Raw genomic sequence first — 17,741 nt, 5'->3', positions numbered from 1 at the left:
CATAAAACAAATAAAATAGCAGCAGCCTTTGGAGGGCTTCTGGTATCATCCTGTTGTGATGGGAGGCAAGGGAGAGGGGGCCAGAGGTCTCAGGCTCCCTTCCCAACCCAAAGCCACGTGATCTGCGGGTGTGGAGACACTTGGCCTCACCCGAATGTTATCCTTCTACATAACTGGCTGACAGCCCTGGAGTTCCCCCCACCTCTTTTGGAAATGGGAGCCAGGCTAAGGATTCTGGGTTGAGCCAGAGCCCTGGGGCATGAAAGGGACCCCAGCTCCTGCCCCAGGGGCTTCTCAGAACAGAAACCAGGAGGCCTGGGAACCTGGTGCAACAGACCCAAGAGTCAGGATGCCCCGAAATGGCAGGTGCTGCAGGAGGAAAGGCCACCTTTCCCCAGACTGAGCAGTCAGGGGCCCGAAGAGCCCACCCACGCACTGCCGGTGGCCTTGGAGGATCGCTCTTCTCATTTTTGTCAGCAGTGCAGGGCATGACATCGAGATGGCCCCTTCTTCCAAAACAGTGGTAAGGAAGAAATGCTAAGAAGCCACAGCCAACTGGAAAAGGCCCAAATGCCACTCATCTTGGATTTATTCTTTTTGGGACATAACAATAAAATCTGCTGCCTGTATCCCTCCTAAGATTGTGGTGAGGCTGTGAAGCCAGCGGGGCTTCTGGGCCCCTGTGTTCCTCCCCAGTTCCCTGGGCTTGCCCGGACCGGGAGGCTGATGGAGGCAGGCAAGCTCTGGAGCCCCCAGACAGTGGGCGGGGTGGGGCTCTGAACGAGAGGAGGAGGGAAAGCACAGGACAGGCTGCTGCTTGAGGTCCCAGGCCCACTGGATCTGCTAAGTGTGTGTGCTTAGAAAATGCCCACAGCACTCATTCATCCTGAGCTCAACTGTATCCCTCAGGTATGTTTTCTTAGAGCCAGGCTGTGTCCGGAGCCTGGCTAGTCTGCACAGCCCCACAGTTTTACTAACCCAGGTGTGGCTCCTGCGAGAAACCAGGCAGCGGCACTTCGTGCATGGCCCTCCCTAACCGTCTGTGCTCCTGACCCCTCATAGGCTACCTGTGCTTGTACATGGAGAAGGATGAACTGCTGGGGGCCACCCTCATCCTCGCATGGGTCCCCAACTCCCGGATCCAGAAGCAGGACGAGGAGGCGCTGCGTTACATCACCCCCGAGAGCTCCCCCGTGCGCAAGGCACCCCGCCCTCGGGGCCGGCGTACCCAGAGCTCGGGGGCCCCCCACCCGCCGTCCCCCATGGAGCCCAGGCCCACCCTAATCCCCAGAGATGAGGACATCCTGGTGGTGGCCCAGAGCATCCGAGACCCCGAGCGTGTCAGCCCTTCGCCCGAGGACGGGGAGAAGCTGGCCCTGGGCCTGGGGACAGACAGCTCCCTCCTGGCCTCTCAGCCGGCCCACAGCGACTCGGGAATCTTGTCGGCGGTCAGTTCGCAGGACGGGACGGAAGAGGGCCGGGAGCCGCGACCCGAGGCGGGCGAGGAGGAGGGCTCCTTGGAGCTGTCGGCCGAGGGCGTGAGCAGGGCCAGCTCCTTCGACTCAGACTCAGAGGCCTTCTCTTCACCCTTCTGCCTCTCGCCCATCAGCGCCGCACTCGCAGAGAGCAGCAGCTCCGTGTTCCTGGAGAGCGAGAGCGGGTGAGTTCCTGACTCCCCACTGCCTCTCTGGAGCCAAGAGCAATGGCATTTGTCCCCGCTCTGCTCACTGAGCGCTGAGGATGCCTGCATCCCATCCCGCAGGCACCAGAGCCTCCGCACCCTGTCCACTCACTTCACACCACCCTAGGGGATTGTGATGGATGCACAGTCCAGGGGAGGGGTGCTGGGGGTTCCCTCCCTCTTCTCTCCCCTGCCCTAGGACTAAACATTCCCTGCCAGGTCTGACCGGCCCCATAACCCCGTCTAACCCCCCTGGTGCCAGGCCCCAGCAGTCCAGGTGTCTTTTGTGCTCATCTCTGGAGGAGATGGTCGGTCATCCCACAACCCCCAGGCAAATTCAGGGAGCCTGGGTGGTGGCCGAAGGCTTGTGGGGGAGGCCTGGTCCCCAGCCAGGCTCTGTGCTCTGCCTGGGGCCAAGCCAGGCACGTGGCCCGGCCCGCCAGAGGGGTCCCTAGCCTGTCTACTTCTCACACCCTCAAGCTGTAAGAGGCTGGAACACAACCCCAGGGGGAAGTTGGCAGCATTTACTGTACAGCCCCAGAGCCCAGGGGAACCAGATGCCTGGGCACACTGGCGGGCTCACTGGCCACACAGGCAGGGACCAGGAGGGGCAGCAGTGAGACCCACCCCCTGCCTGATTGGGGAGGGTTGTTGCAGTCTCATGGTGGCCACCACACAGTGTCGTTAGGGGGCCTCAGGGCCTCCCAGAGGTAGGTGTGCACAAGGCTCATGAACCACAGGCTTGGGCTAACCCAGAGCAGCTGGGGCAGGCCTGGCACGGGCAGGTGTGGGACTTCTGCCGCCCCTTCTCATGCTCGGCTGTGGTCCTTGTTCTCATTAGATTTCTAGGCTAATAATGGTGATGATAGTAAGCGCTGACATAATCAAACAGTCAGCACACAGTTATTGAGCTCATGATATGAGATGGGCATGTGATAAGTGTGAATGGTCTGAGCTTTGCCTGGGCACTGGGCATGTGTGCCATGGATTAATTCTTTTTATGCTCACAACCATCCCAAACCCTGTGAGGTAGGTGCTAACATCACCCCCTGTGTACAGAAGAGGAAAGCGAGGCTCAGAGGTTAAGGAACTTGCTGGAGGTCACCCAGCTAATTTAGGAGCTGAGCCAGATTCGATCCCTGCTGGGTCTACACCAGACCTAGAGCACATAAGGTCACATGAACTGATGTAATCCCAGGAGAAAAGGAGTAGGGCGGAGGAATGCAGAATGCTTTGCTGGCTTCAGCGGGAAGGAATTTGAGATGGATTCATTCCTGTTTTCTTCCCCTCAGTAAGATGTGGTCCATTAAAGCCCAAGGGTAAACTGATAACATCCGTCTCAAGTACTGGAGGGTGCATGTAAGGGGAGCGGTCAGCTGTAGCCAAGGACTCCAGTGCCCCATGAGGTTCCCTGAGTCGTGTGCTGTTTCCCACCAGGAAACCAGGCTGAGAACGTAACTCAAAGCCACACCTGGGTCCCACAGCCAGTGGGGCTCTGTCAGCGCTCCCCCTGGTGGTGCCACACTGCCAGTCACTCCCCACCCCCCTCCCTCAGCCACTTTCTGTCTCTATGGATTTGCCTGTTCTGGACATTTCACCTCAATGGTATCATGCAACTTGTGTCCTTTTGTGTCTGGCTCCTTCCTTAAGGTCCATCCAAGTGTGTCAGCACTCTGTTTGTGTGTCTGGCTAATATTCCCAACAATTTCCACCTCCAGTTGGATTTGGAAGCATTATTCTGTATCGCGTGCAGACTCCTGAGCTAAAGCTGGGTGGCGTCTGTCAGGTGTGAAAGTTTGGCTGCCCCACCATGAGTCCTTTCTGTAGTCATGCTTTGGGAACCCTACTTTTACCTTCCAGATCCCTGCTCCACCCAATTTAATTTAGGGGTCATGTTTCTGCTTAGAGCTGCGAGGTGTGCTCGGAAGACTAGTGTTGTGAGGGAGCTCCCTCCTTCGCCGTGGAGCTCCAACAATTCCATATTGTTTGCTTTTCTGGCCCAATCAGTCCAATTCAGCCAAGGCTTTGGGCTGGGGCAGGATGGCCATGAGTGAGGTCCCTCCCTGCCTCCCGGGAGCCTGTGCTTCAGTCAGGGGCTGATGTGGAAACAGCCTGTCTTTGAGACGGAATGAGAGAGGTATTACATGGAGGCACCCTGGTTCCTGACCCAGCCGTGCTTGACAGGTTGCTGAGAGCTTAAAAAAAAACAGATGTGATTCCAAAAGGGGCTGGGTGGGCCCTGGAATCTACATTTCCTGCCAGGCCGTCCCTGCAGTTCATGTTTACTTGCTTCTTTGCTCTCGGAGCTGAGTTGCAGTTTTGTCTCCCCACCGCATCTGAGACCTGGAAGCAAAGCTGGTGCTCCTCCACTCCCTCCCTCCCACAGCTCCTGCCCTGTGATGGGCCTGGAAATTTGGACTAAATGGTCAGTAGTACTGGGTGCTATAGAGCAAGGCTTCCCAGCCCAGCAAAAAACAAGAATGCGCCAGGCAGCTTTGAAGGCTCCTGATGCCCAGGCCACACACAAACTGATTGAACCAGAATGGCTGGGATGGGGCCCGGGCCTGGGCAGTGTTTGACCTCCCCAGGGGTTTTCAAAGTGCTGCCAGGTATGAGAACCGCTGCTGTGGTGGGGAGCCCGGGGAGAGAGGCGTGGGCCTTGTGCCTCAGGCAGAGGGCATCTGGGGCGAGATCCCAGAGCGCTGGCATCTGCTGGACCAGACACCCCTCAGGGAGCTTGTCTTTGAGGACTTGAATGCACCCATAGCGGCTCCTGGAGCAGAGGCTCCTAATTTAACCGGGAATTGGCTCCCTGGGAGGGGAGCAGGCAGGCTGGCTCATGGGATCCCTCTGGTGGCAGAACTGAAGAACTACACACGGAGGCTGAGCCTGGGGCTGGGGCTGGGCGAGGAGGGGGAAGCAGCCCCCATCCGAGAGTCCCCTAAACATTTTGTTATGTGGCTGGTAGTTCACAGAAGGGCTGAGTGGTTAGAAAGGCAGTGTCCATTCGTGTGCTACCTGCGGGGTATAGCCCGGCACAGCCTCATCCCTAGATGGCAAGGCCACCTGCCATAGCCACTCCACCAGCCCCAGCACAGTGATGGCTGGAAATCCTTGACTGTGTGAGTGTCCAAGGACTATTGGGAAATGGGTGGGCAAGGAGAGCTGTGCTGCTGACTTGTCATCGTGGACCCTCCTCCCATGGAGATCTGAGTTATACAAGCAGGGTTTAGGGTCTGTGGCTCTCAGCCCCGTACCTTCCACAGTGTCAGAAATCAAGGCTTTGGATTGAGATGAAGGTGAGGATGTCCACCGACAAGATAAGTGGCCATCCCATCATTTGCTTCTGTCCTGAGAGGTACCCAGTCTCAAGGGCCAGTTGGATGAGGGTGTAGTATAACAGGACCCCCATGTGGACCCCCATGTGGCGTGTCAGTTGCTCCCCCTTGGGGACGTGTGTGGCGATACATATGAGCTGAAACACAGCTCCCACTCCCTAAGTCAAAAGGTCTCTTCCGGAACTCGTCCTAAGAAATAATCTAAACTACAGAAATAAAGCACATTTGCATGAAGATGTTCATCATGCTATTCTTTACAATGGAGGAAAAAGGGGAAGAATCTAGAGAAGGAGACCCATCCATTACAGTTTATCTTCCAGGTCAAGGGATTTTTAATGGGGGTCCATGAGCCCCCTGAAGTCTTACACCGCTTCCTGTGTGTGTGCTCGTGGGTGTGCATTTTCCTGAGGAGGGGGCACCCTCCGACTCCCCAAAATGTTCAGAACCCTGGTACTGCCAGACGGAAGAATGTGTATTTGTAAAGGCTGTGCTGCAGCATGGAAATTTATAGTGCATCACAAACAAAGCAGGTAGCAAATGATGTGCACATTTTGATTGAAATCTGTGGAAAGGCCTGATGCATGAATGAGGCGGGCCAAGCAGTGCTGCCCACTAGAACTTTCCAGATCTGTGCCTTCGAGGTAGCACCACTGGCCTGCTCAGCTAGGGAACACTTGAAAGGTGGCTAGTGTGACTGACACACTGAATTTTTAATTTTATGTGATATTGATCGAGATAAATTTAAGTGGCACATGTGACCACTCTATTGGACAGCACAGGTTGAGAGGAAGCTGTGCCAATATGTCAGGATAGCGTGGTTACGAGTAATTTTTTTCTTTTCTCATGTTTCAAAAATGTTACCGTGTGGTTATATTAATCATAAACCCACACACAGCTTAGACTGGCTCACCCTTGTCCACTGTCTTGCATGCTTGTTTTTTTATTTCTGTTTTTTTTGGTTTTTTTGGCCGTGCCGCACGGCCTGTGGGATCTTAGTTCCCCGACCAGGGATGGAACCCATGCCCCCTGCAGTGGGAGCACAGAGTCTTAACCGCTGGTCTGCCAGGGAAGTCCCTTGCATGCTTGTTAATGAGAAGACCTCCTAAGACCCTGTGAGGTCCTTCCCATGAAGCTGATGCTGATGGTCTGCCACCCGCGTCCCCAGAGTTGTCATCGGTGCCCCCACCCCCAGGGTAAATGTGTGCTGTGTTTCCCCTCTCTCATCCCCTCCTTTGTCATTCTTGGTGTGTGTTCTTGGGGCGGCCATCCCAAGTGAAGGGTGGCGTTCAGGTTGCAGAACGAGCTGGGTGGCCTGGCCACGCAGGGACTCTCGCCGTGGCTTCATTGGTGCAGTGGTCCAGCCAGCCCAGACGTGGGTCCAGGAGAGCCGGGTACAGCCCCAGGGGGACACGGGCTGCCTGCCCTTGGGATCCTGCTCCGATGCTCACCTGCCCCCTGACCTCCTCTCCTCTCCTCTTTTCCCACGCACGCGGTGTTTTGGCCAGCCGGCCCCAGCAGGCTCCCCCTTCCCCAGCCTCCCTCCAGCTGGAATGTTCTCCCCTCCCCTGCTGAAACCCCAGCCAGACTGCGGTCTCCTCCGTGACCCCTGCTCGCTCTACAGAGCTCCTGCTGCTTTCCCCTGGCGTCTCAATTGTGTGGCATTTAACATATGCCGCCTTGTGCTGTTGCTTTTCCGTGAGACTTACCTGTCACCTGGACCAGTGCCGTCCTATAGAACTTTCCGTGGTGATGAACGCTGTCCCGTGTGGTAGCCGCTGGCCACATGTGGCTGTGGAACCCTGGAAATGTGGCTCTGGCAACTGAGCAACTGGATTTTTAATTTATTCATCTTCACTGAATTTAAAGTTCAATAGCCACAGGCGGCGAGGGCTTTGTGTTGGACAGTGCAGGTCCAGACGAAACAGTGCTTGTGAGGGGGATGGAGGGAGTAGTCACACTCCTGGCAAAGAGTAGCCCCTCAAAATGCTCTGTCAAGGGAAAAAGGGGAGAAGACCAGAAAACTGAACAGGTGTTCCCCCCGACCCACGCAGGGGCTAGCTTACTAGGGGGTGGGTGGCAGGAGGGGTCACAAGCCGAAGCCAGTGAGGAGGCACGGTGACAACGGATGACAGCGCCCACCCCGCAGAGGGAGCCAGGCTGAAATAAATGGCAGCTTAAGTGCTTTTTGCCTTTAGGAGGAAAAGGCTCTGTGACACCAGAGTATCAGCCGTAAAGGCTGAATTATTCATACCTTCTCGTTGTCATTGGTGTAACAGGCCCTGCTCCTTCTACCCTGCTCTGGGGAGAATCCAGCCTCTGAGAAGGACCTGGAGCCCATGAGCTTGGTGGGCCAGGTCCAAGCGCTGAGTATCATTGATGGGGGGCTGCCAGGAGGGACCCAGAGGGTGTCATTCTGGGTCACCCAAAGCCTGGTTAGGGGCAGGTTGTGTGATGCCATGAGATTCTTAGTTGCTTTGGGCGGTTTTCATAAATAGCCTTGCCCCATTCCTTTTCTGTCCAACCATCTCAGGGGAGGCGGACAAGCCTGCAGGAATGAGAGGTTCATACAGAACCGCTCACTCCTGGAGACGGGGGGCGCGGGGAGGGCGGTGATATAAACGAGGGAGAAGCTTTTCACCCCTTCCCACCCATAGTAGCTAAAGCAAATAAGAACCCTCTCCCAGAGGTGGGAGAGGAGGGATGGGAGGCTGAGAATAGGGGAGGGGCCAGAAGGATGGGACCCTAAAAAGAAGAAGGGGGGAGCAACAGGGAAGGGCCAGTGGCTGGACCAGTGGATGTCCTCGGAGGCCATTCCAGCAGCAGTGGGACTGCGGAAGGGGTGAGGGAAGGTCCTGGGGCTGCTGCCGCCCAGGAAGGGAGGGTGATGGTCGGAGAGGAGCTGTGGGATGAATGCTGAGGGATGAGTGTGGGTTCCAGAGAGATTTAGGAGGTGGAATGGCCAAGAGTTGGTGAGAGATAGGATGGCCAGGCGCTGGGGGGTGCACCCCCCTACCCCCCAAATTTCAGGAAGGTACCTCTGAGCTAACTCAGTACTGGGGCAGCCCGGGTGCCCCGGATGCCCTGAGGATGCTCCTGGAACACCCACCCTCACCCCTTTGGGGCCCCCAGCAGCAGCCTGGCAGCCGGGAAGCTGGCAGCTTCCAAAGATCTGTTGTTTGGGTTTGTTTGTGCTTCTGTAACCGGGAGCTGAGATTTATTTCTTTAAAACATCCCATCTCCCGACACCCTGCAATCTGTTCTGTGCGTCGTTAAGACTAATCTTGTCTTATGTTTCTGTAGCACTCGGCAGGCTCTGTGCCGGCATCTCTCCCTCCACACCCGCCGCCCGCCTGTTCCAAGCCCCCCCAGCCAAGGTGGCAGTCACCCGTCACTCCCCATCTCTGTGCCTGGGGATGGCTGGTAGCAGGGGTCCAAAGGAAGCTGCTCTGAGAAGGGCAGCTGGTGGGACTGAGCCCTTGGACCTGCCTGGGAGCCTCCTAGGCAGGGAAGCCAGGCACTGCCTGGGGAGGAGAATAGCCCTTCACTGTCTGCCCCGAAGCTGTAGAAACTCATTGATGGGCGGCTGCCACTGCCTCCAGGAGCTTGGAGGGGCTGCCAGGGAATTCAGGCTGGATCTCGACAGTGCCCAGTCCCTTGGTGGGAGACTTAGGGCAGCTGTTGGCTCAGACACACTGTCTTGGGAGGGAAGGGGCAGGCCAGCTGGGCTGGGCAAGATCTGCAGTCAGATGTGAACCAAGTCCCGCGTGATCCCTGGGGCATGAGCTTGGCGAGGTGTTTAATCTCTCTGTGCCTCAGTTTCCTCATCTGTGAAATGGGGCTGTTGCGAAGCCAAAGAGAGGCGATGAGCGAAAGCACTTCGAAAAGTTTCAGCACAGAGTAGGCAAATGGTAGTCATTTACCAGGATGATAAAAATAAAAGTGGCACTTTTATGGCACCTACCAGTGTGCCAGCCAGATATTAAGTGCTTTGTGTTAGTTTCCTGGGGCCGCCATAAGGAAGGACCACAAACCGGGCGGCTTAGAAAAACAGAGAGGGATTCTCACAGTTCTGGAGGCCAGAAGTCTGAAATCAAGGTGTCTGAAGGGCCTTGCTCCCTCTGAAGCTCCAGGGAGGATCCATCCTGCCTCTGCCAGCTCCTGGTGCTCCAGCCATTCCTCATGGCTGTGTCCCTCCAATCTCTGCCTCCATCGTCATGTGGCTTCTCTTCTTGTAAGGACATCAGTCCTTGGATTTAGGGCCCACTCTCAATGCAGGATGATCTCATCTTGGGATCTTTAACTAATTACATCTGTAAAGACCTTGTTGCCAAATAGGGTCATATGAGGAGGTTCCAGGTGGATGTGAATTTGGGGGACACTATTCAACCCAGCACATGCTTTGTGGGTACTGACCATTTAACCCTTAAAACAATGCCTGTGGTCAGGGCTGTTCTTCTCCTGTTGTAGAGAAGGCTGAGGCACAGGGTCACAGAATGAAGGCTCCTAGCTGAGGTACCAGCTCTGAAGTTAAAAAAGCAAAAAAGCAAAACAAAATCAGGCCCTGTGAAGCCCCTGTTTCCGTCATCACTTGGCATATCAGTCGCCCCTCCTGGCCCAGCCCTTGCAGCCCTCTGGGTGTGTTCAGGAGCCCCCCTGAGAGGCTTGTGGGGCCCGAGCAAAGATGCTGTGGAAATCTACTTTAAAAGTGACAAAAGTAATATATGTCCATTTTAGAAATTTGGGAGGAAAGGCATAAAGAAAATATTTATGGTCATCAATCCTTTCGGCATTGCTATTATCATTTTGGTTTGCTTCTCTCTGGCCTTTCAAAGTTGGGGATTGTAATTGTCCATCTCAGGGGTCAGCAGATCTTTTCTGTAAAGGGCCATGTAGTGAGTATTTTCAGCTTTTTGAACTGTACAGCCTCTGTGTAGCTTCTTAACTCTGCCCATAGAGAGAAAGCAGCCACTAGCAATATGGAAGTAGTTGGGCGTGGCTGGGTTCCAATAAAACTTGATTTATGGATTCTTTGAATTTCATATAATTTTCATGTGTCATGAAATATTTCCCTCCTTTTGCCTTTTTCAACATTTTAAAATGTTCAAACCCATTCTTCAATTAAAAACCTGCACACGGATGTCTGTAGCAGGTTCTGTCATAAATGCCAAACTTGGAAGCAACTGAGATGTTCATTCTTCAGTAGGTGAATGGAGAAATAAACTGGTCCATCTAGACAAGGGAATTCTATTCAGTGCTAAAAAGAAATGAGCTATCAAGACAGGAAAAGACATGGAGGAAACTTAAATGCATGTTGCTAAGTGAGAGAAGCCAATCTGAAAAGGCTACAGACTGTGTGATTCCAACTATATGACTTTCTGGAAAAGTCAAAGCTATGGAGACAGTGAAAAAAAGATCTGTTGTTGCCAGGGATTAGAGGAGAGGGAGGGTTGAATAGAGCACAGAGGATTTTTAGGGCAGTGAAACTATTCTGGATGACACTGTAATGCTGATACATGTCCTTATGCATTTGTTAACACCCATAGAATGTACAACACCAAGAGTGAACCATAACGTAAACTATGGGCTTTAGATATTAATAATAATGTATTGATATTGGTTCATCAATCACAACAAATGCACCACGCTAATGCAAAATGTTAATAATAGCGGAAACGCTGTGTGTGAGTGGAGGAGTATCTAGGAACTCTTTGTACCTTCTGCCCAACTTTTCTGTAAACCTAAAACTGCTCTAAAAAATAAAGTCTATTAAAAAATATTCTTAGTTCATGGGTTGTACAGAGACAGACAGCGGACCATTATGTGCTGATGCCGGGTCTAAACCAGCACTGTCCAGTAAAAATGTAATGTGAGCCACATAAAATTTAAAATTTTATAGTAGTCTTGTTTTTAGAAACTCTATTTTGAAATAACTATAGAGTCACAGGAAGTTGCAAAAAATGTACAGGGAGGTCCCATGCATCCTTCATCCAACCTCCCCTGATGGCAGCATCCTGTGTAAAACCATAGTACATGTTCCAGACCAGGAAATGGAGGTGGGTACAACTCACAGATCTGGCTGGTCTTTCAAGCACCCATTTGTGTGTACATGTGTATAGATTCCTGTGCAGTTGTATCCCATGTGTAGCTTTGTGTAACCACGACCACAATCAAGGTACAGAACAGTTCCATCATCACACGGCTCCCATACACTCCCCCTCATAGTCACAGCCACTACTCTATTCTCTGTCTCTGAAGACTTTCATATAAATGGAATCACACTCTCTGTAACCTTGATATGGGCCTTTTCCACTCAGCATAATGCCCTTGAGCTCCATCCAAGCCATCATATGCATCCGTAGTTCTTTCCTTTTTATTGCTGAGTAGTATTCCATGGTGTACACAGACCAGTTTGTTTAACTGTCCATCCTTTGAAGGAAGTTCATTGATGGGTTGTTTCCAGTTTGGGGCATTTATGAATAAAGCTGTTGTGAGTATTTCTCTGGGAGAAATTCCCAGGGGTGCAATTGCTGGGTCATATCTATGGTAGTTGCATGTTTTGTTTTAAAAGAAATTGCCCAAACTGTTTTCCAGAGTAGCTGTGCCATCTTACATTTTTACCAGCAGTATGTGAATGGTACAGTTTCTCCACATCCTCACCAGCGTTTGGTGTGGTCACTATTTTATTTTTTGGCCATTTTGATATGTGTGTAGTGGTATCTCATTGTGGTTTTAATTTGCATTTCCCTAATGATTAGTGATGTTGAGCATCTTTTCATGTGTTTCTTTGCCATCTGTTTATCCTCTTTGGTGAAATGTTTCTTCATGTCTTTTGCCTACATTCTAACTGTTTTTTTTAACTGTTACATTTTTGAGAGTTCTTTTTATTTTCTGGGTACTAGTCCTTTGTTAGATACGTGATGTGCAAGTATTTCTCCCAGTCTGTAGTTATCTGTTCATCCTCCCAGCAGGTTCTTTCACAGAGCAAAATATTTTAATTCTGATGACACCCAATTTGTCAGGTTTTTTTTCTTATGGATCTTGCTTTTGGTGTCAGGTCTAAGAACTCCTGGCCTAGTCCTGAATCCCAAAGATGATCTCCTGTTATTTTCCTAAAAATTTTATAGTTTTACATTTTACATGTAAGTCCATGACCCATTTTGAGTTAATTTCAGTGGAAGGAGTGAGGCTTAGGGTAAGGTTTGTCTTTTAGCCTGGGGATGTTTGGTTGCCCCAGGACCACTGAGAAGGCCAACCCTCCTCCATGGAACTGCTTTTGCACTTTTGCCAAAAGTCAGTTGGGCATATTTGTGTAGGTCTAGTAGCCACATTTTAATAAGTAAAAAAGAGACATGTAAAATTAATTTTAATAATTACCCAGTATATGCAAAATATTACCATTTTAGCATGCGATCAATATTAAAAGTTGATGAGAGATGTTTAATATTCTCTATCTTTGTACTTAGTCTTGGGGATCCCACGCAAGCTTTAACCCTAGAGCACATCTCAGTTTTAATTCGCCACATTTCAAGTGCTTGATGCCGTGTGTGGCACAGGGCCACTGAGTTGGCCAGCTGTAGTCTCTATTGGTTGGTGTCCTGCTTTTGTTTTGTTTTTGTTTTTATTTTTGTTTTTAATGTTCTCTGGCCGGCCCTCTTCCTTTTTCCTTGATGGCTCTGTGGCTTCTAGGAGGAGGTCTGGAGAGCATTCTGTTGCTCCTGCTTGTTGTGGGGAATGTTCTGTAGCCCTGACCCCTCCCTGGCTTGGAGCAGAGATTCTGAAAGTCACCAGCCAAGTGTGTCACCCAAGGAAGCAAGATTCCAAAGAGATGCATGGTGGAGCCCTTGCATGGGTGGATCTTCTTGAAATCATGCTATTGTCGACTGCTCCCCCCTCAAGGACCATCAGCTCTTTAGAAAGTTGACCTCTTCCCTGCTCGCCGCAACTAGAGAAAGCCCGCGCGCAGCAGCGAAGACCCAACACAGCCAAAAATAAATAAATAAATTTAAAAAAAAAAAAAAAAAAAAAAAAAAAAAAAAAGAAAGTTGACCTCTTTCTATGACAGCTGTCAGGACAGGGAGGAAATAGGTGCATCAACCCTCCTGAAGTGAAAGGAAGGAAGTTCAGCCTCTGGGAGAGGCTGTGCTCCCCAGGGAATTGGCATGCCCACTGCAGGATGGCTGTCGAAGGACAGGAAATGAAACTGTTGTTGGCCTTTCCCCCTCAGCTCACAAAGCACGACAGCCCCTCTGGAGGTACCTGATGCAACCCTCGATGATTTGTTGCAGGGGGTAGTGGGGACGCTCTCTGCGGGCTGTGTTGCTCTGACTGCACAGAGCTCCACTCGGGAGCAGGAAGCTAGAGGCCCTGGGGGCCCTGGCTCTTGCATCAGCAGCTCTGGCAGGGACTCTGCAGGGCCCGGGGCCCACCTGAGCTTCTGAGAGCTCTGAGCGTGAGGTCACAGAGCAGTGACGTGACAGTGCCTCCCAGGTGAGACGGGAGCCCGCGCTCTGCCTTTTGGGACTCCCGCTTGGCTGTTGTAATGTAACCCAATACCTGATGAAATCCTCCCTAAAAGCGAGAGGGGGGTGGCAAATGACCTTTGTCTTTTGATCAGAACGTTCCTGTATCCTCTACTGTTTGCCTTAACGTTCATTCCCAGCAGAATAAACAAGGCATTTTTACTTGGATTTTCCTTTCAATTCAACCAGTGTTCCCTAAATGCCTGTGATGTGCCAGGGAGAAAGGGCTCCTGGTGGCCCCTCCACCATATCCAGAATGTGCTTCCTTGCTTCAGGGAATCTGTTTGGGGAACCTGAGAGTATCGTTTCCCTGACGATCTGACAGCTGAAGCCCAGCCACACTGGTCATTGCAAACCGCCTGCCCTTTGAAAGTCATGGGCTGGAGGAAGCAGGCCTGGACTCTGGTGCCAGCAGGTGGCCTCGAGCAAATTCCCGACCTTCCTTAGCGGCAGGCAGTGACACAGATGGTCCTTAAGTGTGGCCACCCGGGAGCCGAGCCCCTGGTCACCTCCCAGCTCTGCCCAGCCCTGTGCCCTGGCAAGTCTCCATCCTCACTGCCCCGCCTTTTGTCCCACACAGCGGGACAGTGGCCATCCATGCCCACAAGGCCGTCACGGGCAAGGCCCCTAAGTGACCTGGAGGTTCCCAGGAGGAGGCATGGAGACCAGCCTGCAGGCTTAGATGGCACATGCCTCTTCTGTTACATTTTATTTGATGGTTTCCAAGATGGGATGCAGACCCTCTAGAGAAGGGGGGGGCCTTTCCTGAGGAGGGGTTTTGGGGCCCCAAAGGCCTATAGGAAGGAGGTGCCTGCCAGGGTCGAGGTAACATTGGGAGTAAGAAGTCAGAAGTGGAAATGTTCTGGAGGGAGAGAGGGGGGCTGTCTCGTGGGTCACAGAAAGGGAGATTCGCACACATCTGGAAGGGAGAGGGAGGAGACCTGGGACCCAGCAAAGGGGGCGGGGGGTGGGGGTGGATTTGGCCTCTCCCAGGAGCCCCAGGGCTGGCGGTTAGGGCCGGACCCTGTAGATGGTAAAGGCATCAGGATCTGTCTTGCTTCTGTAAATATTTAAACACTGGGAGGATTATTTTTGGTAGCTACGGTCTCTCTGAGCCTGGCAGGCTGCCGGGCTGCCGGGAAGAGTGTCGAGTGACAGCGGGCTCCCTGCACGCTCCCCTGTGCTCCGCGTGCTCACGGTCACAGCAGCCACGATTTAATTGGGGTCACGGTCCCCCCTTTTGGGAGAGGGTGGACAGGCACAGGCCTATAGGCTTTCACCTTCAGGGTGAAACTGACGTGACCAACATGGATGTCAGGTCTCAGAAGTTCCCCTGACGGTAGTTGAAAGTGACAGTGCCTTGAGCTTCCAAACCACGAGCAGGGAAGTGTAGGGCCAGCTGCCCGGCCGGGCACCCCCCAGGGAGGTCGCCACGCTCCACCAGACCCACCTGGGGTGAAAGGACACATTGTGTGCCCCGCAGAGCATGAGGGGCTGCAGAGAGCCGTCTTTGTCGGGTCCACGGGGCTGACGTGCAGAGAAGCCGGCTCTCCGGGCGGGCGTGGACGTGGGGCGCCGAGGGCCACCTGGGCCCGACTCTCTGGGAGTGGCAGCCCGTTTCCTCCAGCCCCAGAATCAGGTCTGTCTGGACACCACGGCCCTGCAGCTTCCCCATGAAAGACGAGGCTGGCAAACACCATCCTTTGAAACTCCATTTTCCTGGAGGTGGCACTTCAGCTGAGGAGGGCTCTCCATGTGCCCAGCAGATGGCAGGCTTCCCCCAGATCAGCCAGGGGTGTCCCCTGCCCGCTGAACCCGCCGCGCCTCCTGACCCCACCCCCACCCGGCCTCCCCAGAGAGGAAGTTCCATCTGCCCTTTGTTGCTCACCTGTCCCCACTCACTTCTCACTGCCCCCTCCCGAGGGGCTCCCTGAGGGTGTGCTGTTGGGAGGCGGACACAAGCTCAGACCCAAGCCAGCCTCCCTTGGCTGTGGAGCTGCCAGACGCTCCTTTCCTGTGTCCTGTCTCTATTTTCAGCCAGCTTCTGTCTCCCCACTGACTTTCTGTCTCCTCTCTGGGGGTCTGATGGGTGGAGTATTGCCAGCATGATGCCCCCCAACCTTGCGCCATCCACGCCTCCCCAGAGATCAGATGGGTCCTAGACAGGCTTGGCCCCTGGCCCCAGAGCGGAGGTGCACGGCTGATGTCAGACCTGGGATGTGAGGAAGCGGTCAGCCAGATATAGTCGCGCACAGGGATGCAGCCTGATTCCTGTCCTTCTCACTGCCCCTGTGGACGTGCTGACCCCTAGGACAGCCCAGCTGAGTCTCAAGGGTGGCCTTGTTTGAGATTTACTGTGCTGGACCCCCTCTTTTTTAAAAAATTATGATTTTTATTCAATATATAAATAATACGTGGTTAATACAGAAATGTTAGATATAAAGGGATGGTGCCCCAAAGAATCGAAAGCAGGGACTCAAACAGATATTTGTACACCCAGGTTCATAGCAACATTACTCACAATAGCCAAAAGGTGGAAGCAACCCAAGTGTCCATCGATGGATGAATGGATAAATAAAGTGTGGACCATCCACACAATAGAATAGTATTCAGCCTTAAAAAGGAAGGAAATTCTGACAGAGGCTACAACGTGGATGAACCTTGAAGGCATTATGCTACGTGAAATCAGCCAGTCACAAAAGGACCAATATTGTATGATTCCACTCATATTAAGTACCTAGAATTGTCAGATTTATAGAGACAGAGAGTAGAAAAGAGGTTACCAGGGGTTGGGGGAGGGTGATAGGGAGTTTCATGGGGACAGAGTTTCAGTTTGGGAAGATGAAGAAGTTCTGGAGATGGATGGTGGTGATGGTTGCACAACAATGTGAATGTACTTAATGCCACTGGACTATACAGTTAAAATGGCTAAAATGGTAAATTTTATGTTATGTGTATTTTGCCACAGTAGAAGAAAGGACAAAGAAGGGAAAAGAAGTTGAGATCATCAGGGTAATTGAGAAACCACCTTGGGTGCACATCTTCCCAACCTTTTGAGAACCAGCTTTTTCAGATTAGCCATAAGCCTGTGTCGATTGTCCCCTGCCCCAACATTGGTCTGGAACTTCAGGCACTGGGCAGTCATGCCCATATGGCCTCGGACTCCTGTCTGGGGGCATCTCTGTGCCAGCTCTGGTGCAGCTATCTAGGCTGGAAGGAGAGGCCGTCAAGGCAAGCCACGGCACCATGGCCAGAGGGCTGACCATGGCCTAGGCTCCCACCACCTGTCTCCTCCTGGTGACCAGGGCCTGAGACTGGTCGCCACACATGCCTCCCTGTAAGAGGGACGTACGCCTGCTCTCAACATGTCTTGTTGAACCGAAATCGAAGGCGGCGGAAAGTCAAATTCAGTTCTAGGCCCTGAAAACTGGTTCTTCTGAGACTCTGGTGGGCGGAGAAACCTGGAGGAAGCTCCCGGAGGCTTGTCAAGGTCAGATCAGGAGATACTGCTATCCCAGCCTTTTCCAGAACTTAGAAAAATAGACTCTCCCCGTTGTCTTCTTGGAATTGGGAAACTGAGCCTGCCCTTCTGGGTGCCTGTCACTGAAGGGAGGGCACCATGGGTCTCCCTAAACAGGACCCCAAGCCCCCAGCCTCCCCACCTCCCGCCCCAGAGGATGGGCGTTGACTCTGGGAATCCTGAAGGGGGCATCAGGGAGGGGCATGCCAGCCACGAGGGTCTCCCTCCCACCCCCCAGGAACCTCTACCAATAGCGTGTGATGAGATTGGCCAGGGCCAGTGTTTATGCCCCTCCTCTTACAGCAGGAGCACTGGTTTTTCTATTAATGAATGTTCTAGAGTCCTCCCAGCCTGCAGCAAAGCAAAAGGCAGCTCGGGTCACAGGCAAAATGAGCGAGGGCTACTGGGGAGGTGGGCCTGGCTTGTGGGACCTGGGCTGGTGAAGCTGGCCTGCTCTCCACTGCCCACCTTCTGTTAGCCTTCTGGGCTCCGAGGTGGCTACTGTCAGAGCCCAAACCCCTCTCCTTCTTGCCCTGGGGCCAAGTAACAGGAGGTGGGGTACCAGTCGGGGTGGGTCCCAGGACCAATGCCGACTGCCCCAGAGGGCACGCCTGCCTTCTCAGAGGGACCCAGACACAAATTCCAGGCCTCCAGAAGCAGCTAATCATGGAGTGACCTTTGAG

At 52.9% G+C, this 17,741-nt stretch overlaps 1 protein-coding gene across 4 annotated transcripts in view; it reads left to right on the top strand.

Annotated features, from left to right (window-relative positions):
- TBC1D16 (TBC1 domain family member 16) overlaps positions 1 to 17,741 on the top strand; it is an 83,915-nt gene that overhangs the window by 18,575 nt on the left and 47,599 nt on the right. For all 4 annotated transcript variants that reach the window (XM_036838042.1, XM_036838039.1, XM_036838040.1 and 1 more), the window contains exon 3: positions 1,063 to 1,660. In XM_036838042.1, the coding sequence (XP_036693937.1) occupies positions 1,063 to 1,660 (598 nt within the window). The remainder of the gene's footprint in view (positions 1 to 1,062; positions 1,661 to 17,741) is intronic.

Source organism: Balaenoptera musculus, chromosome 20 (assembly GCF_009873245.2).
Source record: "Balaenoptera musculus isolate JJ_BM4_2016_0621 chromosome 20, mBalMus1.pri.v3, whole genome shotgun sequence".
Lineage (NCBI taxonomy): Eukaryota > Metazoa > Chordata > Mammalia > Artiodactyla > Balaenopteridae > Balaenoptera > Balaenoptera musculus.
Note: the sequence above shows the minus strand (reverse complement) of the source record. Positions and strands in the feature narration are given on the sequence as shown.